Source organism: Fundulus heteroclitus, chromosome 7 (assembly GCF_011125445.2).
Source record: "Fundulus heteroclitus isolate FHET01 chromosome 7, MU-UCD_Fhet_4.1, whole genome shotgun sequence".
In the NCBI taxonomy this organism is placed as follows: Eukaryota; Metazoa; Chordata; class Actinopteri; order Cyprinodontiformes; family Fundulidae; genus Fundulus; species Fundulus heteroclitus.
In genome coordinates, this window is record NC_046367.1 from 25,360,074 (window position 1) to 25,382,898 (window position 22,825).

Consider the following 22,825-nt stretch of genomic DNA (forward strand, 5'->3'; position numbering starts at 1 on the left):
CTGAACATTTTATACCCTCTGAGATCATAAGCACTGTCCCTGATCGAAAACAGACCCTGAATGTGTGCTGGCAACAAATTATTTTTTTACTTTGTACATAAATTGAGCAGTCTTAAAGTAAACCAAATCTTTTTTTAAATGTAGAAAAAATTGGTTTGTATGCTCTCTATAATCTGCTTTATTTACAATTCGAATAGCTCTCTTTTGAATTATGAACAATGGGTTTAAATTAATTTTATAGGTGTTTCCCTACACTTCAATACAGTACATCAGGTAAGGCAGAACTAATGAACAGTACAAGACATATAATGTTTTTTGATTTAAAAGGCCTTTAAATTTATATAACACTGCCAATGTTTTAGATAACTTTGATCTGATATAGTCAATGTGTGGTTTCCAACTTAACTTATTTTGTATTGTTACCCCAAGAAATTTTACATCACTTACTCTTTCGATATCTGTGTCATTTATTTTCAATTTTGTGTGCATATTAATAGCACGATTTGTGAATATTATAAATTTTGTTTTCTTTAGATTTAAGGTTAATTTGTTTGAATCAAACCAACACTTTAATATATTTAATTATTTTTCTATTGTCTCCAATAAGGTTTTTAAATCTTTACCAGAACTAAGGATATTAGTATCATCTGCAAATAATATAAAATGTAATATTTTTGAGACTAAACATATATCAATAATATAACGGATAAATAGTAAAGGACACAACACTGACCCCTGCGGTAGACCAGTGGTCATTGTCAGTAACTGTGAATCAGTATTTTTAATGTGGACATATTATGATCTATTCTCCAAATAAATCTTAATCCAAGAAAGAGCCACACCCCTAATTCCATATCTACAAAGTTTTTTAAGCAATAATTCATGATTAACAGTATCAAAAGCTTTAGTTAGGTCTAAGTACACTCCTACAGTGTATTTTTTATTATCAATGGCATCAGATATTCTTTCCACAAGATCAACAAGTGCCAGAGCAGTGGACCTATCAGGTCTGAACCCATATTGCTGTTCACAGAGAATGTTATGTTTTACAATAAAATTATATAATCTTTTATGAATTATTTTTTCCAATATTTTTGAAAATTGAGATAAAAGGGATATCGGCCTGTAATTCGAAAAATCGTGCTTGTCCCCAACCTTATAAATAGGAATAACCTTAGCAATCTTCATCTTTTTTGAAAACCTGCCTAACTGCAAGGACGGGTTACAAATGTGTGCAAGTGGTTTGGCAATATAGTCAATGATTTCTTTAAACACCGACATATCTAATCTATTCCAGTCTTCTGATTTTTTACTTTTAAATTTTTTAACAATTGTAATAATTTCATTTTCAGTTGTACCCTGTAAAAATATGGTTTTATCTAAATTTAATATATTACCTACAATATCATTGTCATCGCAATTGGAATTTATCCCCTCTGCCAAGTGTGGCCCAATATCAGCAAAGAATTTATTAAATTCATTTGCAATGTCATTAGATTGGCTGATTTTACACTTCTCTTTTGTTAAAAAGTAATTAGGAAAAATAGAACTGCTACCCTTTTTAATTATTTGATTTAGTACACGCCATGTTTTTTTAATATTTGATTTATTTTCTTCCAGAATTTTGCTATAATAATTTCTTTTACTAGATCTCATAATGCTTATCAATTTATTCTTATAGACTTTATATGTTTGTTCTGCTCCCTGAGTTCTATTTTTCAAGAAGTCTTTATTCAACTTATTTTTCTTTGTACAAGCTTTTTGTATACCCTTGGTTAGCCATGGCTTTTCAGCATATTTATTTCTCTTTACCTTGTGGACTAGGGGGCAACTTTTCTCATACAGGGTGATAATAATATTTAAAAAATTATCGTATGCCATGTTTACATCTTCCACATAAACCTCATCCCAGCTTTGTTTAGTTAAATCAATTTTAAATGAGTTCATTGCCTCTTGAGTTTTTTGTCTTGAAACTATAATAGTTTTGCTTTTGGTGACTTTTGGAGGCCTTTGTACTATTGTAAAAACAGGTAAATGGTCAGATATGTCAGCAATCAGAAGTCCACTAAACACATCACTTTCAATAACATTAGTGAAAATATTGTCAATCAATGTCGCACTATTTCTTGTTATTCGAGTTAGTCGAGTGATTGATGGATAGAATCCTAAACTTAACATGGAATTAATGAAATCTGTATTGGCATTTTGCATTTGAGGATTCAACAGATCAATATTAAAATCTCCACATACAAAACACATTTTTTTATTGTTTATGCCATCATACATATCAGTTATTTTTTCCCTGAACTTTTCATCACAGGATCCTGGTTTTCTGTATATGCAGCTGATTACTACATTCTTAGACTTTTCCATCTCAATTTCCACAGTAACACACTCCATAACTGTATTGATAGAAAATTACATGTTGTTCACCAATTTACTTATAAGGTTTTGATTAATATACAACGCGACACCCCCACCTTTTTGACCGTTTCTACTTGTAAAGTACATATTATACCCTTCAATTTGAAACATAGAAGATTGTTCTTCATGAAGCCAAGTCTCAGAAATTGCTATTGCAGAAAATGTATTTTTGGTTTGTCTCAACCAGTAAATAATCTTAGAGAAATTTGAATTTAAACTTCTACAATTGAAATGCATAACAGATACTTTGTCTTTAGTTATCACACTGCTCTCAAACTGGTCTTCAGTATAATATTCACAATGAGTATGTACTCCAGTGTAAAAATTATTTTCTGGATCAATATCATCTTGCATATCCAGTTGTCTATACTCAGTGTAATCAAACATTTGCAAATGTAGGCTTTCAAAACATTGATTCACAGTCTCTGTTCTTGCTATCTTAGTAGCTGAGGATTTTCTTCATTACTTAAATTAGCCAATAAATGGGTCATTTTAGAAACAACACACACACCTATAGATATGCAATGACTGTATACAGCCATACAACATTTTACCATCAAACTGCTGAAATTAAATGGGGGAACCAGAGCGCCTGGAGAAAACCCAGAGAAAACATGTTCTTCTGTTTTCTTCCCTTTTTTTTTTTTGTATGGGTGAATACTTATTAGCAATTTAAAAAATAAATTCCCCCAAAAAAAGTAAAAAACAAAGCAACTGGACTTGTTTTCCGTAGTTGAAGACGTTTCGCTTCGTCTCCCGGAAGCTTTCTCAATTCAAAAAGTCTGGAGTAATGTGGAGTAACAAGCTTTATACCATAGCCCAACAAAGGCCTTGCAACTGCTTAGACAACATGCAAATTCGATCAAATTTGCCTGTTATCTAAGCCATTGCCATGCCTTTTTGTTGGGCAATGGTATAAAGCTTGTTACTCCACATTACTCCAGACTTTTTGAATTGAGAAAGCTTCCGGGAGTGGAAGCGAAACGTCTTCAACTACGGAAAAAAAGTCAAGCAAGCAGAGTAAGTTTCACAAACATCACATCAATAATTTCATGAATCCAAAGAGACTATTTTAGTGAATAGAAGCGACGGACAACTTTCCTTATTGTCCGCCTCAGTTTGAAAGCAACCTCCTCAATTAACTCCACACTTCCATTTGAAAAGATATCCTTCGCATCTAAATGGTACTTATCTTTAAGATAGTTGACCATCTTCCTACAAACCTCTTGAATTATCGTCATGTTCAGGTGCTTGTTCTGTGGGACTTGAAGAGTCTCCAAAGTTGCATCAAGAATACTTGTAAACGTTCTCTGTTCCCTTTCAGAGAGAGCTCTACATTGATCTAACCCTGTCAGGGTTGTATATACTTTAGTCAATATAGATACTACAGCAATTCTGAGATGCTCTTGGTAGGGTATACTCCTGTGAAAACTGCTTTCCCTTCTGAAATAATTCATTTTGAAAACAAGCGGTAGGCAAAAACTTCTGTTTATCCTGGTGCAACGTCGATCGCAAGTGATGGAAACTATACAGAGATGGAACTATAAAGAGAGAGAGAGAGTTGCGTCATAATGGGAGCTATGACACGTCATAGTCTGTAACGTCTATGACGTGTCCAGCAGAAGGCAGGTGACCTCACAAGGCATTCTGGGCGATTGATCGAATTGTAGCTACGGCAAGCGACCACTAGATGGCGACGGAGCTGCATGTGGCTCAGCCATGTTCCTCTTTCGGTTTTGCCCTGGTTTGAAACGTTTGTATGCTTGGTTGAAAAAAAAAACGTTTTTAGGAGTTTGGGATAGCATTGAAACGATCCATAAGATTAAATAGTGACTTAACAGGTTTGCACACAGGATATTGTCTAAATCACATGCTTTCAAATACTAAAGGAATATCCTGCGCTCCTCCAAACGGCCTGCAGTTCAACTGGTTTATGGTAGGGGGCAGAATTGTGTTGACATCGCTCTTTCAAGAATTGTTCCCCTAAAATTAAAGCCCTACATGTTATTATAATAATAATAATAATAATAATAATAATAATAATAATAATAATAATAATAATAATAATAATAATAAGATGTGAGGACGCTTCAAAATATATTGAGCTCTAGGAAGCAACAGGCTTTCTATTGTAGAGAATTTGCATACACAACCACAAACCGTTTTATCAATATGATTATCATTGTGGTGCAAAACCTGTAACTGTGTTGGAAGAGTGACGAGGATTTCAAATTTACTTTGAGAAAGTATTTCAGCACCAAATTTAAGATAAGGATAAAAGCTGTTATCAATATCCAGAGATCCAGGTCTAACATTTGGTGACAGTACAAGATATGGACAGTGGCGCCTCCAGAAATGCATCAGGTGGGGCCAGATGGGGCCACATAAACTCTTGGGGTGGCACACTGAAACTAAAAGCCATAATTTCAGGATTTTTTTCTACTGTTGTAGTGAAGCTGCCTGAAAATATCTTAAAGACTTAAGTGAACACCTGCTAATATCTTTTGGTTTATTGTTTGATTTTTAATGTTGCTAATGATCTAATGTCCATAGACCAATAACAGTACAGTTAACATTTTGAGCTGAACAACAATTCCTTTTTAATGTGTAATAATATTACGATAAGGAATTAGGTGTACATTTATTCATTTATTGAAAAACAAAACAGTCACTAGGGGAAAGTAGATTCTGGCAGATACATATAAAAGCGTGATAGGAGGTCAAGCAGAGCGGCTGCTATGCTGGCTGTGCGTAATGGGATGAAATGCTAAACTGATCCTACTACAATTTACACTCGTGAGTTGGGTGATCAGGACATGGCCAGCCCTGGCCACACCCTGGTGGCACCATTGGATATGGAAGTCATGATGTTGACCCAAAAATAAGCATTTATACTCAATATTTATGTACAATAATGTTCTTGTGAATATAACAATATTAAAGGATAGGAATAAAGCACAACTGGATTCCTTATGAGGTTCAATTGCACGCAGCTATACTCTGTTTACTAATAAAGTGATCTCTGACGGTTATAAAATAACATTGTATGACATTATTAGGATTAAAAAGCTAAACAGTATCTACCTTATAAAAAGAAGGATAAACTGGTTTGTCTCACGAACAGGGATGAACAATTGGATAAAAGATAAAGCCTAAATATAATAAGCATATTTGTGCAGATATGAATAAAATCATGTTGTAAGTCGTTTGAGATTCTGAGTATCTTAGAACCTGGAGCTAAATTATATATATATATATATATATATATATATATATATATATATATATATATATATATATATATATATATATATATATATATATATATATATATATATATATAGTTTTTTTACTTAGAAAAGGGAATTATACAATGTACATTAGATGTCATAGAGGTAACTGAATCACTTCCAAAGCAATAGGTAGAAAGATCCTGCTAAGAGAGCTTTGGTTAATTGCTGGAATATTATTAAAGCTGTTTTCTCCACCTCATTTATTTAATCACTTAATTTCTCCCCGTTTTGTCTCATGCACTGGGTTAAAGTTTAAAGTTACTGTCTGCCAAAACTACCAGAGAACCAGCATGCTATGATTTTATTTTAACAATGTGAACAGTAGAGAAAGACCTGAATGAGAATATCTAACAGTGGGAAGGTTAATGTGCTCTAAAAGTTTGTGATAAACTGCTGCACTGACCTTAGACTTTGTAAAACACAGGGAACCAACACCAGCAGATGACAGGGCTCCACAAACGGCAGACTTGACCCCAGATTTGTAGCAACTTGGAAATTCTGAAACCTTACTTTCAAAATGAAATGCAATGTGTTTTGACCTGAGAGACCTGAAAGCAGAATGTCTCTTGTCCCCAGCCCAGGTGAGACGCTTCTGGTGTCCGCTAGTCGTAAACGTAACTCTCACTCTAGCCACATTCTGCGGATGCGAATCTCCACCGAACTCATGAAGAGGCTTTGCCTCACAATCTTCTCGAGACTGCAGTCATCTCTGTTGCATTTGCATATTTTACACTTTTTCCTTCCACTTAACTTTCCACCAGCATGCTTAGATTCAGCACTCTGTGAACAACCAGCCTCTATAGCTATAACCTTATCAGGTAACAAGCCCTGTGCAGACTGTAAAATGATCTGTTTGTATCAAAAACCCTTTTTTTTTTTTTTTTTTTTGGGTTGGTCTTAGTGTTGGACTTTCATCAGCTCTCGGGATAACCATGAGAATTAACCAGTTTGAGTTAGTGAAACAAATGAACCTGTTAAGGGTAATGGCATGTACGGAGGCGCGCCTGCACGCTCATCTCATCTGGGCGTCGGTGACATCACAGCTCGGGGGATGTTGTCATCAGTCAGCTGCCGGGGAGGAGGGGAGGACTGCGGCGCAGGAAGTGCGGCAGCAGGACACCGCGACGGAAGCAGGAATCACGACATGACTGTCCCCGGAGCGGCCAGTTGAACCAGCGCCGGTGTCCCACCCTGACCATCGGACTCGGGGGGAAGATGGGGGGCTCTCAGAGCGTCCAGATCCCCGGCGGAGGATCCGAAGGTTACCACGTCCTCCGGGTAAGAGCAGCCGTGATGTCTCCCCCCCGCTCAGGTTTACGCTCTTCTGTTGGAAAGCAGGCGCAAGCTCACGCTGCGGTGCAGTGAGTACCCAATTAACAGGGAGCATAAAGAGGATTCATGTATGGATAAATGTATCCGTTAAAGGAAGCTTTGCCTTGAGAATGTAAATGTGAATCTAATTTAAAAAAAAAATGCCGCTCCTGTTAAACGTGGAGCAGATTGATGAGACTGACGTGGAGGGTCCCTCTGGATTTATATTAAAGCGCGCCAGGAAATAAATGCGTTTAGGACATTAAAGGGGACTGAAATGTCATGTTGGACGTGCTTGTTGCCTGTTTGCTCAGTTGTCATCATTTATTCCCATGCACCTCTCGGGAGATCACCTACACGACGCCAGACTAACCGGTGGGGCCACTGTATGACTAATGGAGAAGGGTGCGTCCTATCCGCACCTTTAGTCTGAATAGAGGCGATTCTCAGGATCGTTCAGTGCCATATATATATATATATATATATATATATATATATATATATATATATATAAAATCACACTGAACGGAGGCACAAAGCTGTGCAGTCCTAGTGGAATCTACGTGTGCAGGATTATTTCAAATTAATTTATACAGTTTTAGTCAAGCTGAGAAAACTGTAGGCTAATAAAAATGTAAATGTTTTTGTCTCTCACCTGTAGCTACTTCAATTTATTTTCATCAGGGGCAGATGTGATGCTTAAAAAAAATCTTTTCGCCTACTTCGTGTTGTCAGACGGGCTCTCTTTATTAAATATTTTTCTTTAGGACCACATGCAGCATTAGAAAGCAAAACAAAGGGCTGTGCAATTCTGCCTACAAATAATGATGACAAACCGAAAAATAAATAATTATTAGACTGGCACATCAATTCAATATTGCCTCTTTGAGAAAAAAGTGGTTCTGCTTTTCTTTTCTTTTCTTTTTTTTTTCTTCTGGCTATAACACATAAAGGTGCTGTAGGTTCAGTGATAGTGGTAGTAGTTAGAAATCCAATAGGAATTTAAGAAATTACAAGTTTGTCCTCACCTTTTATCAGACTTTTAGAAACAAAAACATCAAAGTACAAGTTCCTTGTTAATGAATGTTTTGACCTTAAATAGTCAAACATGTAAGTTTTGATGCATTAATTGAATAGCAGGAAAAATATTGATATCCAATCTGCTCAATACCAATCACAGCCAATCGAAGGAAGTCATCCAACTCGGATCTTTGATTGCCACACCTTGACGGGTATTCTTTTATTTTGCTATTTAAAAACAATAAATACACCATATTTTCAAACCCAAGGAGCAATCGAGGCCAACAGTTGCTATTTCAATATTGACTAAAATAAGTTTTATAATTAAATGGCCCTAGCAAAACTAAGAAATTTGAATGAAAGCTGAAACACATTAGGTTGTATTATACAAGAACAAAATACCAGGGATGACTTTTTTAAAAATAATCTTAATCATAAAAATACTGATTGTGTTTTCAATGTTTAAAAAAAAAAAAAGAAAATATCTTATTTATCTACATCAAAAGCACTTTAGATGAAGAGATGAGATGTAAAAAGAATCTGCCGACTATCTAAACACAAGCGACTTTAGATAAACCTGCATATTCTAGAGGCCAGAAGTGAATAAAACTCCATGTCTCAGTTTCTTAATAATCTGAATTCGCGATCACCAATATCCACTTAGGTACAGTGGAATATGCAATAAAAATACTCAAGCTTAAATCTACAACAAAAATGTTGTAGATTTTTTGCCTAACTAGTTAATATAGTAAACCTTGCCAGATGCCATATTTATTTCCAATCCTGCAAAACCTGTTTGAAAGTTTTAAAATATTCAGCCTCAGATCCAGGTGTCTATTACTTTCCTTTATTTATTGTTATTAGTTTGATTTCTTTTTATTACCCATATTGATAAAATCAAGAAATTCAGTATTGCCGTAATAAACTAATGAAAAGGAAAAAAAAAAACAGATCTTTGAAACCTGTCTCTGCAACATCATAAGAATTAAAACATCAATGTTAATGCTAAAGTAGCAGACAATAGCTTTGTTCCATCATCTTTTGAGACAAAATTATGAGTTTGTTGAAACTCTCAAGGAACCAACAATGAGGGTAAAAAATCAAATAACAGGAAGAATCCCAACTATACTATAAAACTTGGGATTTACAACCAAACCAATGTAGAGTTTAGCATTAGGCTCACATTCTTAGCATGATAATATTTTCACTATACAATAAATTATATAATATTACCCAACACTGTCTTTAAACAGGAGTTATCAGGTATTAGTAGATGCAGTTTAGAGCTGTTGTTAAATCAAACTTATTTCGGCTACAATGTTGGCTTTAAGATTATTTAAAAAAAGGAAATGTGTGTTTAAAGACATCTAAAGTTAAGACTCTAAATGTATTTCCTCCTTAAACTATATAGTTTAAGGTAAATTTGAGTGAATAAAATGATTAAATTCCACTTTTTGACATTACTCAGGGTCATTATTCTTGCAAAAATATCTCCTATATCATTTCACTCATACAGTCATGTGAAAAAATTGGGTCCCCAATTTGTAAGGCTGTTTGTTTTCCTTTAATATTTGGACATAGGAATATTTGGTTCAGTTTTAACAAAACTGAAAGTTTTAATTCTTATAAATGAGCAATAAAAAACAAAGAAAATTCCCTTTTAAAACGTTTTGTAAATGTTATTTTCCAAATTGCCGTTCTTGGCAAGGACTAAATTGGGACATCCCCACACTTAGTCCCGCTTAAAATGGCTAAAATCACACGTGTGTCACATCTGGTGCACGCTATGAGAACATTGCTACTCAGCATTTTGAAGGAAGTTTGCCCTTTTCTAATCCCTGACAAAGTGAACGCCATGCGGTGATCGAAAAGAGCCACCTGAAATCTTCAGAAAGACATTGCAGCAATTTATGAGTCTGGCCAGAAATTTTTTTTTTTAAATCCTCAAAAAATTCGGAGATCTTTGCTTTCTAAGAAAGAAAAAAACTGAAGGCCAGACTGAGGGTTGCCAGAGAGAGACAAAGACTAGAACGCCTGCAATGATGTTTTTTTTTTTTGGACGAATGAGTCAAAAATTTAATTGTCTAATGCCAGAACAGAGGGCATTTTTGGTGCGAATCAACTGCAGCACTCTTAAGGAAAATAACCTTTAATCAACAGTGAAGCATGGAGGTGTAGGTTTCATGGTTTGGGTATCCCTTGCTGCAGCAGAACTGGGCCAGCTCACCATGAATCCAGCCACGTATCAAAAGGTGGTTGAGGAAAACGCGAGACCACTTGTAAACAAACAAACCAGAACTGGACCCTGAAACATAATAGTGACCCAAAAAATGTCAGTCAGCTAAGGACTGGCTGAGAATTGGGCCAACGCCCAGCTCTTGATCTCACTGAGTTCTTATAGGGTAACTTGAAACAATTATAATGATGAAAATCTTGTCATTACAATAGGCTTGTGCGATATGGCTGAAAAATGTATCGCAATATGAGTCTTCCACACCAGTCAATATAAATAATTCTTTATTTTTTTTATTTTTTATTACAAATAAAGATCAGGGGCAAAAGGCTGAATTTAAATTGTAACCCTAACCCTATTTAAACGTATACGTTTATCCTTTAAAAAGAGCTTAGCCCTATCACCAACCTTGCTTAGCTTAGCCGTGAGAGGTTGAGAGGCTGAATCCTTTTGTCTGCCCACATCTCCCCCAAATGCCGTGCATTTATTACCCAGCCCTAATTAAAACATACATTTCAGTGACATTCGCCTTTTGGATTTAACCCATTCCTTTTTGGGGATCAGTGATTTATCACTGCGGCACCCGGGGAACATTCTGGAGCTACGGTTCTTACTCAGGGACCCAGACGAGGGAAACCTTCCTCAGAACGATGTCAGAAACTAGTAGATGGCTACAAGATTCCAGCTAAAGCAGCTAACGCTAGCACTTAGTGGTGTAGGGTTTCCTAACTTTTTCCTCAAAATATTTTAATTCATATAATTTGTTTGAGTAAAAACTGGTCTGTTTTTGTTTGAGTGCAGTTCAATCCCTTTTTCAGAGATAAGTAAAGAATAAAATCAGATGTCGATAGGTGAACATCTAAGAAAATAGTATTTTGTGGTGCTTCCCTAACTTTTCCACATGTCCACTTAAGGTTTATGAATGTAATTTTTAGAGCACTGAAACAGCATGTTACAGGTACCACATAGGTCTAATACGCAACAACAATAACAAACCATTTTCTTGGGATGTTTTTAGGAGTCCAAGCAGTTCCTGCTCACGCTATCATATTCAGCCAATCACAGCGCTCCTTTCCCAGTCGTCAAACGCACAGGACAGATGGGAGGCAAAAGTCAAACAAAACTCTGATATTATGTTTAGCAAATGTCATATAGTCTCTAAAATAGACGGACATTTAATCTGAGAACATGTCATTATGTCCAAGACACACCGTGAGGCCTAATTATCTAAATAAATTTAAACTTTCGTCCAAAATCTTAGAAATAGGAAGAGTTTAAGTTATTCAAACGACCCATTCCAGAGCCTGACCCTGGCCTCGCTAGGCCTTTTTAACTAAAGCAAAATGTGCTGAAACAAATTTCTGCAGACGTCATTGGACTAAACCAACAGGGCAAAGCAGGGCGAGCAAAATTTCCTTCCCGGAGATGTCAAGGAATGATAACAATTTACAGAAAGCGAACACTTTGAGTAACAACATGCCAGAGGTAGATCTGCATGTGGGAAACATGATGTGATTTTCACACGACACTTTCTATATTTACGTAAGTGCAGCGTTGCCTGTGACCTTATCGTGGCTCACTTCTTTCACTGGTTAATGCGCTAACCAACTAATGCTAAATATACTGTTTTCATCTTTCTCCAGTCTCTATTGATTCAAATGTAATAACCTTTGCTCAATTAACAGCGACATAATTACTTTTAAACATTTGTGCATCCTGATGCTTAAGCCTCACAGAGGTCACTTCTAATAATCCCTTTTTATCAGATAAAACTTAAACTAAAGCTGTGTGGGAAAGCATGTTGGATCTTCTCTTTGTTGCTGTGACACAAAACATGCATATCAAAACGGGATGTAATGTTGGGACTGTTTGAAGACGTCGTCCTGATGGTTGTATGTCTTCATTCCTTATCGCTCTATTTTCATACGAGTGTTCGTGAACTGAAAAATCCTCTGACCTTTTCAGGTGCAAGAGCATTCCCCGGGTTATCACGCAGGACTGGAGCCATTCTTTGATTTTATCATCTCCGTTTGTGACACCAGACTGGTAGGTTTCTTTCTGCCGGGTGCGTAAAACTGTCCTGCTGAACGGTGACGCGACTGAAGTGTGTCTCTAACAGAACAGGGACAACGACACGCTGAAAGAGCTGCTGAAAATGAACGTGGAGAGGTCTGTGAAGATGCTGCTGTACAACAGCAGGACGCAGACCGTGCGGGAGACGACCATCAGGCCCAGCAACGCGTGGGGCGGCCAGGGCCTTCTGGGTCTCAGCATCCGCTTCTGCAGCTTTGAGCGGGCCAATCAAAATGTTTGGCACGTCTTGGTGAGTATGCGGCTCTCGTCGAAGCTCTGTTCCCCCCGTCAGATCTCTTCAATTAACGTGTTTGTGTGTGCTGTTTTAATTTGAGGAGGTGGAGCCAAACTCTCCTGCCGGCCTGGCTGGTTTGACGCCTTACGTTGACTACATCATCGGAGCGGACTCGGCCATGCGTGAGGTATGCGTGATTGGATGTAATGTGTACAGTGGCTCGCAAAGCCCTTCAGACTACTTTAATCCTTTTACACTTTGTTGCACAACCACTGCAGACATCAGTATTTTCTATCGAGTATTTGTGTCAGACCAACGGAGTCGTGCACAACTGGGAATTGAAGCAAAAAGTATACATGGTTTTTCCGAGTTTAGCAGCTGAAAAGTGGCTTTTCCAGCTTTTTCACGTCTGCAGAATGAATTTTATGCCCATTCATCGCTGCGAAATAGTTTGTCGACGAGCATTTGAGAACATCACTTCTCACAGATTCTCAGTTGGATTTATGTCTGGACTTTGACTGGACCATCCTAACACGTGGATATGCTGTGATCCGAAGCGTTTCATCGTAGCTCTGGACTCTACGTTTAGTGTTGTCCTTCTGGAAGGTGAACCTCCAACTGGCTTTCTTCACGGATTGCACCCGTGTGTATCTCCAGTCAACTTCCCATCAGCTCTGATCAGCTTCAGTGTAGCTCGTGTAACCAAGGCAGTGCACATTGTCCTACGGAGTCCTTTTTGCATGTAGCCCAAAAAGTTATCTGACCACCTTCATTAATGCCGTTGCCGTTGTTGAAAACAGCTGGAATAATTTTCATGACCCTCTTCAAACAATATCTTTCTTCTTGCCACTTGTTCCAAAAACTACTGCAGCTCCTCCAAAGTTACCAAGAGACTCCTGGCCAGCCTGTCAGTTTAGGTGGACGGTCGTGTCTTGGCACCACAGGTAGATACACTCAGGTGGACTCTTAATTACTTTTTTGGTAACCTCTGAGGTCACTTGCTCCCATTGGGTTTATTTATTGGCAACAGAGTAAGTGGGATGGGAGTGGAAAGAAATGCAGGCCACATTTTCTGTCCCTTTTTCTTCCACCCAGCAGTTGTGCGCGACATTGTTTTGTTCTAACACATCACACGCTCGCAGTTTTCTGGTTGTAACGCGGCAAAATGTGAAGACGTGATGTGAAGATTTGGTACTTTTTTTATTTAAGACACTTTAGATCAAATGTTCAGCTTATTTATAGCTGATCTGTGTCTTTGCTCCCTGAACAGAGCGAAGACCTGTTCTCCCTCGTTGAAGCGCATGAAGGAAAGGAGCTGAAGCTGTACGTTTACAACACAGACGCGGACAACTGCCGCGAGGTCGTCATCACCCCAAACTCGGACTGGGGAGGAGAGGGCAGGTACGATACTCGCAGAGAAAATGATGCACGTACCCTTTTTTTCGGGGGCCCCTTTAAGAGCAAACAAAACAAAAAACACCCTCGGCAAGATTGTCTTGCTGATCATTTCATTAAGAAACAATAAAAGGCATAAAACCTAATTGTTTCTGTTGCAAATCTGACTCTTATTCTTGAATCTTTAAGGACCCGATGGATGACAACTGTCTGTATCATGTCTGAAACTTACATATGGTGTCTCCCCTGAAACTCAGTCATCGTGAACTCTTTCTCAAGTGCACAAGCCTGATTTCCTCCACTACCATTATCTATGAATAGAAAGGCACTCCCCTGCTTAGTCAGTTTTCTTCAAGCTGATCCTTTGTGCAACAGAAAGACACGGCTAATAGAAATGCCTAAGTAAGACACCCATCGCTGACAGCGTGCTATTTGACAACTGGTTCATCAAGCAGCACATACCTGGAATGTCCTGTTCTCCTCCGCCGGTGAGAATGGTTGACGCCTCCTTTGACGATGTGACCAATTTATGAGTTAGCTGCCAATATAGGAATATTATCTTAAATAACGACTTAACTTAGTGATTCTTCTGGATAGGATAAAAATCTAGGCTTCAACTAACCAGAGGGGGATATCTGGTAGCTTATGTCGTAAATATTTGCACATCATCCTATCAGATCCCTTTGAAATTCCACCTGCTGGCCCATCCTTTGAAAACTCCTCCCACTTTTCTCCGTCGTCGTTTTGACCCAGTTCATCCGCCAGCTGACTTTCAAGGAATGCTTGCAGCGCTTATGAGAAAAGCAGACGTTTTAAGAATAGAATACATCAAGACTTAAAGTAAAACAAACAATTGCTGGATTATAAAGAAAAGGCTAAAATTACTGACATGAGGGGAACCTGCGACCCCTGTTTTATCTGCTGTGCGTTCATCCCAGAACTCGTCGTTGCATCCTTTCATGGAGACGTTTAGAGACGGGAGACAGGTTCTCAGATAAAGCTGTACATCCGATGGTTCCTTCCATATTCCAGCAGAAAATAAAGCAAATCATTATGACCTCTGACAGGTGAACTAAGTCTCACCGACTGTCTGTCCATAATAGTTTCTGTTTTGTGTTGGGGTATATGAGGCCACAAGTGATCATTGTCTACTCACAGTTCAGATGTTAGCAGGAGAAAAGTTGCGAATGTGATGAAATGGTTATGGCTGGTTTTGATAGAAAGGCTGTCAGAACTCATTGTATGGGCCAACGGGAGTTTTAGTCAGATGGTCATAATGTTCTGGCCGAACAGTGTACACTTGCTCCTCAGTTCTATATCTAGAACCCAACTCTGAGTATGACCGTCACATAAAAGTTTCAAACTTGACACAAACATAAAGCATAGCATGACATAAAATGGCAAAATAGAATGCAGTAAATTACATAAATTGGCATTGCATAACTTAGCTAAATGTGTTATAACATAGCATATCATAACATGGAAAAGCACAGCATACCATTTGGTGACCGTATTCTGATTTGCCAAAAAGAAAGGACAATTGAGCCAGTTGAGACGTTTTAAGGATACCCTGTTTCCCTAAAGAAGACTTATTATTTTAACATATTTAAAGTATGCCTTTTCTGTGTGTATACAAATAATAGTTAAATAGCAAACTTTAGAAAGGCTTTCATTAGTCAACAAGGATAAAAGTGACTTTTAAATCTCTAGACGTAAATAAAGAGGATAGAAATAATGACTCTTCTGGATTAGAAAACTAACCTGTAACAATAAGAGCTCACTTTTTGAGTCATACTGGACAGATAAACACAAATCTGAAATAATATTCAGGGAAAACAAGTACTCTTTTCTTTTCTATGCAAGGATGAAAAATACAAAGTAGCACTCTCACAAAAACACTTACTTAACAAACAAAAATGTTTATACTCCAGTCTTTAGTCGTCTTCTTCATCCTCATTCTTTTCTTCATCCTCCTCGTCTCCTCAGCCAGTTAGCTGATCTTACTTTGCACTTTGTGTTTTTTATACCTGCATTCTGTCGGTGATGTATTATGCATAATTATACATGCATGCTTTGCACACTTCCTGGATGACTTGCCGATGCACTGCTGAAGTAATTTTGGCTGGCCAGTTACTCATTACTCACTCAGTTCATTAACATATTTTTGTTTCCACTATTTCTCCTTGGAGTCCCAAAGCTTTAGAAATGGCTTCCTAACTTTTTATCCACACCAATAGAAATTATTTTTCTTTAGTGGGGGCATGTTGTTTTGTTTTTTTAAATCTTTTGCCTACTTCATCTTGTCAAACAGGTTTCATTATTTTTTGTATTACACTTTTTAGCAACTAAATAACAGCATTTTTTTTCTTACATTGCGAATTCGACATTACCATCGGTCTCTATGAAACATATAAAGCAATAATTGCATCAATAAACAGATCTGTGGCACCTTTCTCATGCACAGAGACACATTTGCCAGCTTCGTCCCCTATTCGGGGTGGTATGAGGGAAATTTCCTCTGTGGTTCTCCTGTAAAGCTCGACATCTTTTAAAGAGCGATGTAGCATTAGTTGTTCTGTCAGCATAGAAGAACCATCTAATAGGCAGCAGCTTGGGGACGAAGTCTTCCCAAAGAAGGGCTGTTCCTTCTTCACGCATCACGCCAGTCAGTTTAAGAACCTGCTAATTGGTTCAGGGAAAAAAATAGATATTTTCGTTAATTTGGCATTAAAAATCACGTAAAATAGCATTATGTAGATTTTCTATTCCTTTTCCACTCAAAGTTCTCAGCAACATGTAAACATGGTGCATGTATGAAGTGTGCATATCATCACAGCAGGTTATAAAAACAAATACAAAACAAATGAAAACATGTTTTCTATGTGTAGTTGATTATCTTTTTCCATCTGATACACCACTGCATGTCCCAAAGTCTGCAATCTTCGGTGTACGATTTCAACACGGCTGACGACGGTAACAAGTCAGAGCCTGGCAATGTTTAAAACTAATTACAAATACAATACAGAAAGGAAACTAGAAGTAAGTACAATTTTCTTGAAATCAGTGTATTTGTCCTTGATTTGAACGGGTAAATAAGATTATCTGCCAATGGAATGAGTATTTTTAGCCTTAAAATAAGATAATTAGATATACTGCACTTGAAACAAGATGATGGAGATGTGATGTTCCTATTTTAAGTGCAAAACTCTTATTCAGTTGGCAGATAATTTAACTCGCCTGCTCAAATCAAGGACAAATACACTTAATTCAAGAAAATTTTACTTACTTTTAGTTCCCTTTTTGCAGTGTACCGTGGTTTCAGAAAGAAAATTATCTTTAGTATATGTTTTTAGTTGAAGTTCTCCCTCAGCCTGTGACAGGATCTAATTTGAAACAATTAAAATGTTAAATTATTAAAAAGTGTTGTTTTGCGTTCAAAGTTTGGGTTAATTATTTAGTTTTAATATAGGTTTGATTTGTTTAAGGACCTTTTTTTGTGGAAAACTAAAAAAAAACACCACTTCTAAACGATGGTATCTTTCTTCAGCTGTTCAGCCACTTTCTCTGCATTTGTGTTCCCGCAGTCTCGGATGTAAGATTGGGTTTGGTTACCTCCACCGGATACCGACGCATAAAGAGGAAAAAAAACACCGTTCCCCTGCACAAAACCACAACCAAGCGCCTTACACACCGAAGGATGGCTACACAGAGGTAGGTTAACACGTTCATGAGGCAACTCCAAGCAGAAAAAAAAGGATACTTGTTTTTTTTCCCCAGATGTTGTTGACATTTAGAGATAAAGAAATTCTGAATTACCAGGTCCAACTCTCTGCTGTCATTCCAACCGTTCCAGTTGTTGTCTCGTCTTCTGCTCCAACCGGATTAGAGCAGCCTCTCAGCAGCTTGTCAGTCAGCTCTGAGCCAACGGCTGTCCTCGTCAACCCACCCACAGGTAACGCCGCTCATCACTCTTAGACATTTAAAGAAGCTTGATATTAATGGAAGATCTAAACCAATCCTGGAGTTACCAGTCATATCAGATGGATCCTTCCCCTCCGGCCACTCTTAACATGTTACACAACCCTCCTGTTGTTTTAGGAAATCCCATTATCCCACCGCCCAACCATGGGATCCCCACACACACCCTTCCTCTGCTTGTCAACGGTGCGGCTACACAGCCAGGTTTGTAAACTTGCTTTTACATCACATCTAACCTAAAAGTATTCAACCCACGGCAGTAAATTACACTGCAAAATCAGATCTAAAAATAAGTAAAATGTTCTTAAAGTTAGTGTATTTATCCTTGATTTGAGCAAGTAAATAAGATGATCTGCCAACGGAATGAGTATTTTGACCCCTAAAATAAGATTAGACATCCTGCACTTGAAATAAGACGATGGAGATGGATTGTTCCTATTTTAAGTGCAAATATCTTATTCCATTGGCAAATCATCTTATTTGCCTGCTCAAATCAAGGACAAATACATTCATTTTAAAGAATATTTTACCTATTTCTAGTTCCGTTTTTGCAGTGTAGGGTTTACTGGCAAAATGCTAAATGTTTGTATGTGTAATTTGTGAACCCCGGGGTTAAATGGAAAACTAATGAAGGGCTTCATTAACTACATCAGGTGTACTTGAGAATACGGCATATACCAGAACTGGTTACATTCAACAGCATGTTTAACCACACTGCCAGGTCAAGAGAATTGTCCAAGAGGTTTGGAGAATGTATCTTTGCTGGCCACGGACAAGGAAAATTATTTTAAAAAGATGGCAAGGCATCAGTGTCTGGCAAAAGATTCCTGGGAATTTCCTCTGCTGACCCCAAAGCACAAGAAGTCAGCTCTAATTTGCTCACCGCTATACGAATGAGCAGAAGAGATTCTGGTTTCTGTAAAGCAAGAAAACAAAACTGGAACCTTTGAAGCCTCCGCAGGACGTCTGGAGGAAGAATGAAACACACTGAAAAGCAGACCTTGTCCACTTTAAAGCTTGGTGGTGGGCCAGTGATGCTCCGGCGCTGGAATCTTGCATTGTGTGAAGCAAAGGGTCTTTACAACGGGACAATAAGCTTGTCTTAATGTTCTCCCAGGCTTGGTTTCAGAAGAGGTCTGCATGTTTGCAGCATTTCATAACAGCAGAACGGTTCTCTTGTCATGAAGGGGTTAAACGGTTCTGAGAGTGCAATTGTCATCAAATGGTATTTTATGTTGAATGTGGAGAAACCTGTTTAATATTAGTTGTGTTGAGCTGTTTAATCCCCCCCCCCCATCCTAAACAGCTGCTAGTGTGGATACTCCGTCCGTCCGTCCGTTGTCTTCCGCTTATCCGGGGTCGGGGGTAGCAGCTTCAGTAGGGAGGCCCAGACGTCCCTCTCCCCGGCCACTTGGGCCAGCTCCTCAGGAGGAATCTCAAGGCGTTCCCAGGCCAGCCGGGAGACATAGTCCCTCCAGCGTGTCCTGGGTCTTTCCCTGGGCCTCCTCCCGGTGGGACGTGCCCGGAACACCTCACCAGGGAGGCGTCCAGGAGGCATCCTGACCAGATGCCCGAGCCACCTCAACTGGCTCCTCTCGACGTGGAGGAGCAGCGGCTCTACTCTGAGTCCTCCCCGGATGACTGAGCTCCTCACCCTATCTCTAAGGGAGAGCCCAGACACACTACGGAGAAAACTCATTTCAGCCGCTTGTATCCGGGATCTCGTTCTTTCGGTCACGACCCAAAGCTCGTGACCATAGATGAGGGTAGGAACGTAGATCGACCGGTAAATCGAGAGCTTCGCCTTTTGGCTCAGCTCTCTCTTCACCACAACGGATCGGTACAGCGCCCGCTTCACAGCAGACGCTGCACCAATCCGCCTGTCAATCTCCCGCTCCATCCTCCCCTCATTCGTGAACAAGACCCCAAGATACTTGAACTCCTCCACTAGGGGCAGCACATCCTCCCCAACTCGGAGAAGGCACTCTACCCTTTTCCGGTTCAAGACCATGGTCTCGGATTTGGAGGCACTGATTTTCATCCCGGCCGCTTCGCACTCGGCTGCGAACCGCTCCAGTGAGAGCTGTAGATCACGCCCTGATGAAGCCAACAGGACCACGTCATCCGCGAATAGCAGAGACGCAATCCTAAGGCCACCAAAGCGGATCCCCTCAACACCTTGGCTGCGCCTAGAAATTCTGTCCATAAAAGTTATGAACAGAATCGGTGACAAAGGGCAACCTTGGCGGAGTCCAACTCTCACCGGAAACGAGTCCGACTTACTGCCGGCAATGCGGACCAGACTCTGACACCGGTCGTACAGAGACCTGACAGCCCTTATTAAAGGGTCCGGTACTCCATACTCCCGGAGTACCCCCCACAGGATCCCTCGGGGGACACGGTCGAATGCCGGTCGAGTGTGGATACTGTTTTACCAAAAACTTAAATTGCAGTGTGTGTGTGGGGAAAAAAACTGATCACAGCTGTATTTGTTAGCAAATGTACTCTAAGCTTTGTCTAAACCTGCTATGAAATCTGTCGCTCAGGCCTGATTGCCCTTCCTGGAGGTGTTCCCGCCTTTTCCAGTTTCCCAAACCTAAACACTACCTTGCCAAATGTGGCTCATGTTCTGCCGCCTGTACTTGGGATACAGCATGAAGGTATGTTCTGTTCTTTCTTGTGGTTGTTGCTTGAAGTTAGCCGTTTCACACCGATGTTCGTTTTTCTTCTTTATTTCTTTAGATTGGGGCATGATGTTTCTTTTTGAAATCTGTTGCCTACTTCATGTTGATTTTTGCAGGTCTTTATTTAATTAAATTTAAAACTGAGGTTACTCATAAATATTTGACTAAACCCGTTCGTTCGGACAGCTTGTTCCCCCTTAATGAAATCATCTGAAAGCTGGATTTTGTTTACACAGATCCTCTGATATTAAAATTAGGCAATCGAAATAAAACAGCGCTCAATTTGTATTCAGGTTACTTCAAATTGCAGTTTTATTTTCCTTAGTAAAACCTTGTTTCCGTCACTCTCTGCAGGTCTTCCTCCACTCAACCTGCCGGCCGCAGCTTCCAGTGTTACGCCTCCTCTCGACTTCATTTATCCAACCGTCGCTGTTAATTCCCACCCCAGCCTACATCCCTCTTCTACCATCCGTATGAACGGTTCACCCACCAAAGCCCCCAATCATTCATCAGTGTCCGACTCCGGATCAGCGAATTTCACAGTGACCGTGGACTCCTCTTAGCACGGAGCAACTCGTAAAAGATGACGCCCTGCCTCCACAGTCCTTCCACGACACGAGCAGTCGCTGCTGACGAATGGGTCTTTTACAACAATCTGAACTTTGTTTGCATACGAGCTCCTGGAGGATACTGAAGACACACACGGCTAGAGTGAGATCCTTCAGCTAACTTAAAACCTTTTTTTTTTTTTTTCACAAAAACAACTCAGTGCTGGTACTATGCATTTTCACTTTTCTCAGAATCCCATCAAAAGAATTTGGGTAAACACGTGTGGATGTCAGTATCATTTCATTTTAGTGGTTCGACTTACTGAAAACGAATCAAGAGGAAGATTAAAAATCTCAAAGTTGAGCTGCTGAGGACTTTTTGGGTTTGTTTGCACTGTTGTTGTAAAACCATCTTTGACTGCAAAACAAAAGAGTAAAGTTTGAGATAATCTTGACTGGATGTTCTTCTGGTTACTCCTGGTTCTTTTGGCGTTAATTGGAGGAAATGCAGTTCCAAACACAGCCAGAAGGTGGTGGTACGCACCTGAGAGAGACCACACATGTTTAACTCAATTCAATCTATAAGTGAAACTCATTAATTACTAATGAACACATTAAATGTTTTTTCTATTAATTTCAATAAATGGCTTAAAGCTGATGAAACCACAAAGTTCCTCAGATAAATAAAACTATATATTAAAAAAACGTGTCCATTTTGTTACACGGGTCAAAATTGTTAAATGAGGCCCATAAATACGAGGGTTAAATAAAAAAAATGTTTTCCCCTCTTCTGCAAAATAGTTGATATTTTCTACAGAAAATCTGAAATATTCTCTATCATTGTGGATCCAAACTTTAAATGGGTTTTTCCACATTTGCCTTATTAAAAGATGGCCATCCAGTCTGCAAGTTCTGTCTGCTCGACTTAAAGTTTTCTCTCTGTTCTCAGAGATAAGAACTGGTTTTGGGTTTTTCTTTGAAAAGGCTTGCTGTATTTAGACAATTTGAGTAAATTAATTAAAAGTAGATTTTGTTGCATCCAAGTCTGAGTTGGGAGTAATTTGATATACGGTCCTGTTTGATATGAAATTAAAGCAAATGGAAAAAGTGTGGTTATTAAAAAACATTCTTTCACGTTGTACCCAACTTCTCTAATTTTGTCCTAATTTAAAATAAAATGTCAAACCAACCGCCTGTGCTGTGTGTCTAAACCCTTCTTGAATTGCAGTCCAGGGGCTGCCAATGGCCCCCAGGCTGCGCTCTGGACACCTCTGGCCTAAAACCATCATGGGGAACCCAGCTGAGGTGACGGCTCTCCCTCAGCGGCTGGTCCCATCCGCAGCCAGGGAAAGTCACACAAGCTCATTGCTAAAGAAGCTGGTGGAAGTATGTAAGAAAACGAATGGAAAGTTAAGTGGAAGGATAAAGTAGAGTACAAAAATAACTTATGCAGACAAGCCTTATGGGAGATGCTAGTTTGATTTTCCAGCAGGAAACTGAGTACAGTAAGTACCATACATGCACTCAGCCACCTTTAACACATATTCTTTTTAATCCTTTTATTACTCTATGCACTGTTTTAAGAAACCATAGTAGGTTTTCATTAGCTGCAAGCTTTAATTATCAAAATC

The 22,825-nt window shown here is 39.0% G+C and overlaps 1 protein-coding gene across 1 annotated transcript; it reads left to right on the forward strand.

The window, feature by feature from the left end:
* Positions 1-6,769: 6,769 nt before the first annotated feature.
* Positions 6,770-22,379, forward strand: LOC105922262 (Golgi reassembly-stacking protein 2). Its single transcript, XM_036139276.1, has 10 exons — positions 6,770-6,995; positions 12,247-12,327; positions 12,401-12,604; positions 12,690-12,776; positions 13,860-13,990; positions 17,569-17,695; positions 17,804-17,936; positions 18,083-18,166; positions 20,509-20,622; positions 21,001-22,379. The coding sequence occupies exons 1-10, from the start codon at positions 6,933-6,935 to the stop codon at positions 21,207-21,209; spliced, it is 1,233 nt and encodes a 410-aa protein (XP_035995169.1). The 5' UTR covers positions 6,770-6,932; the 3' UTR covers positions 21,210-22,379.
* Positions 22,380-22,825: the final 446 nt, after the last annotated feature.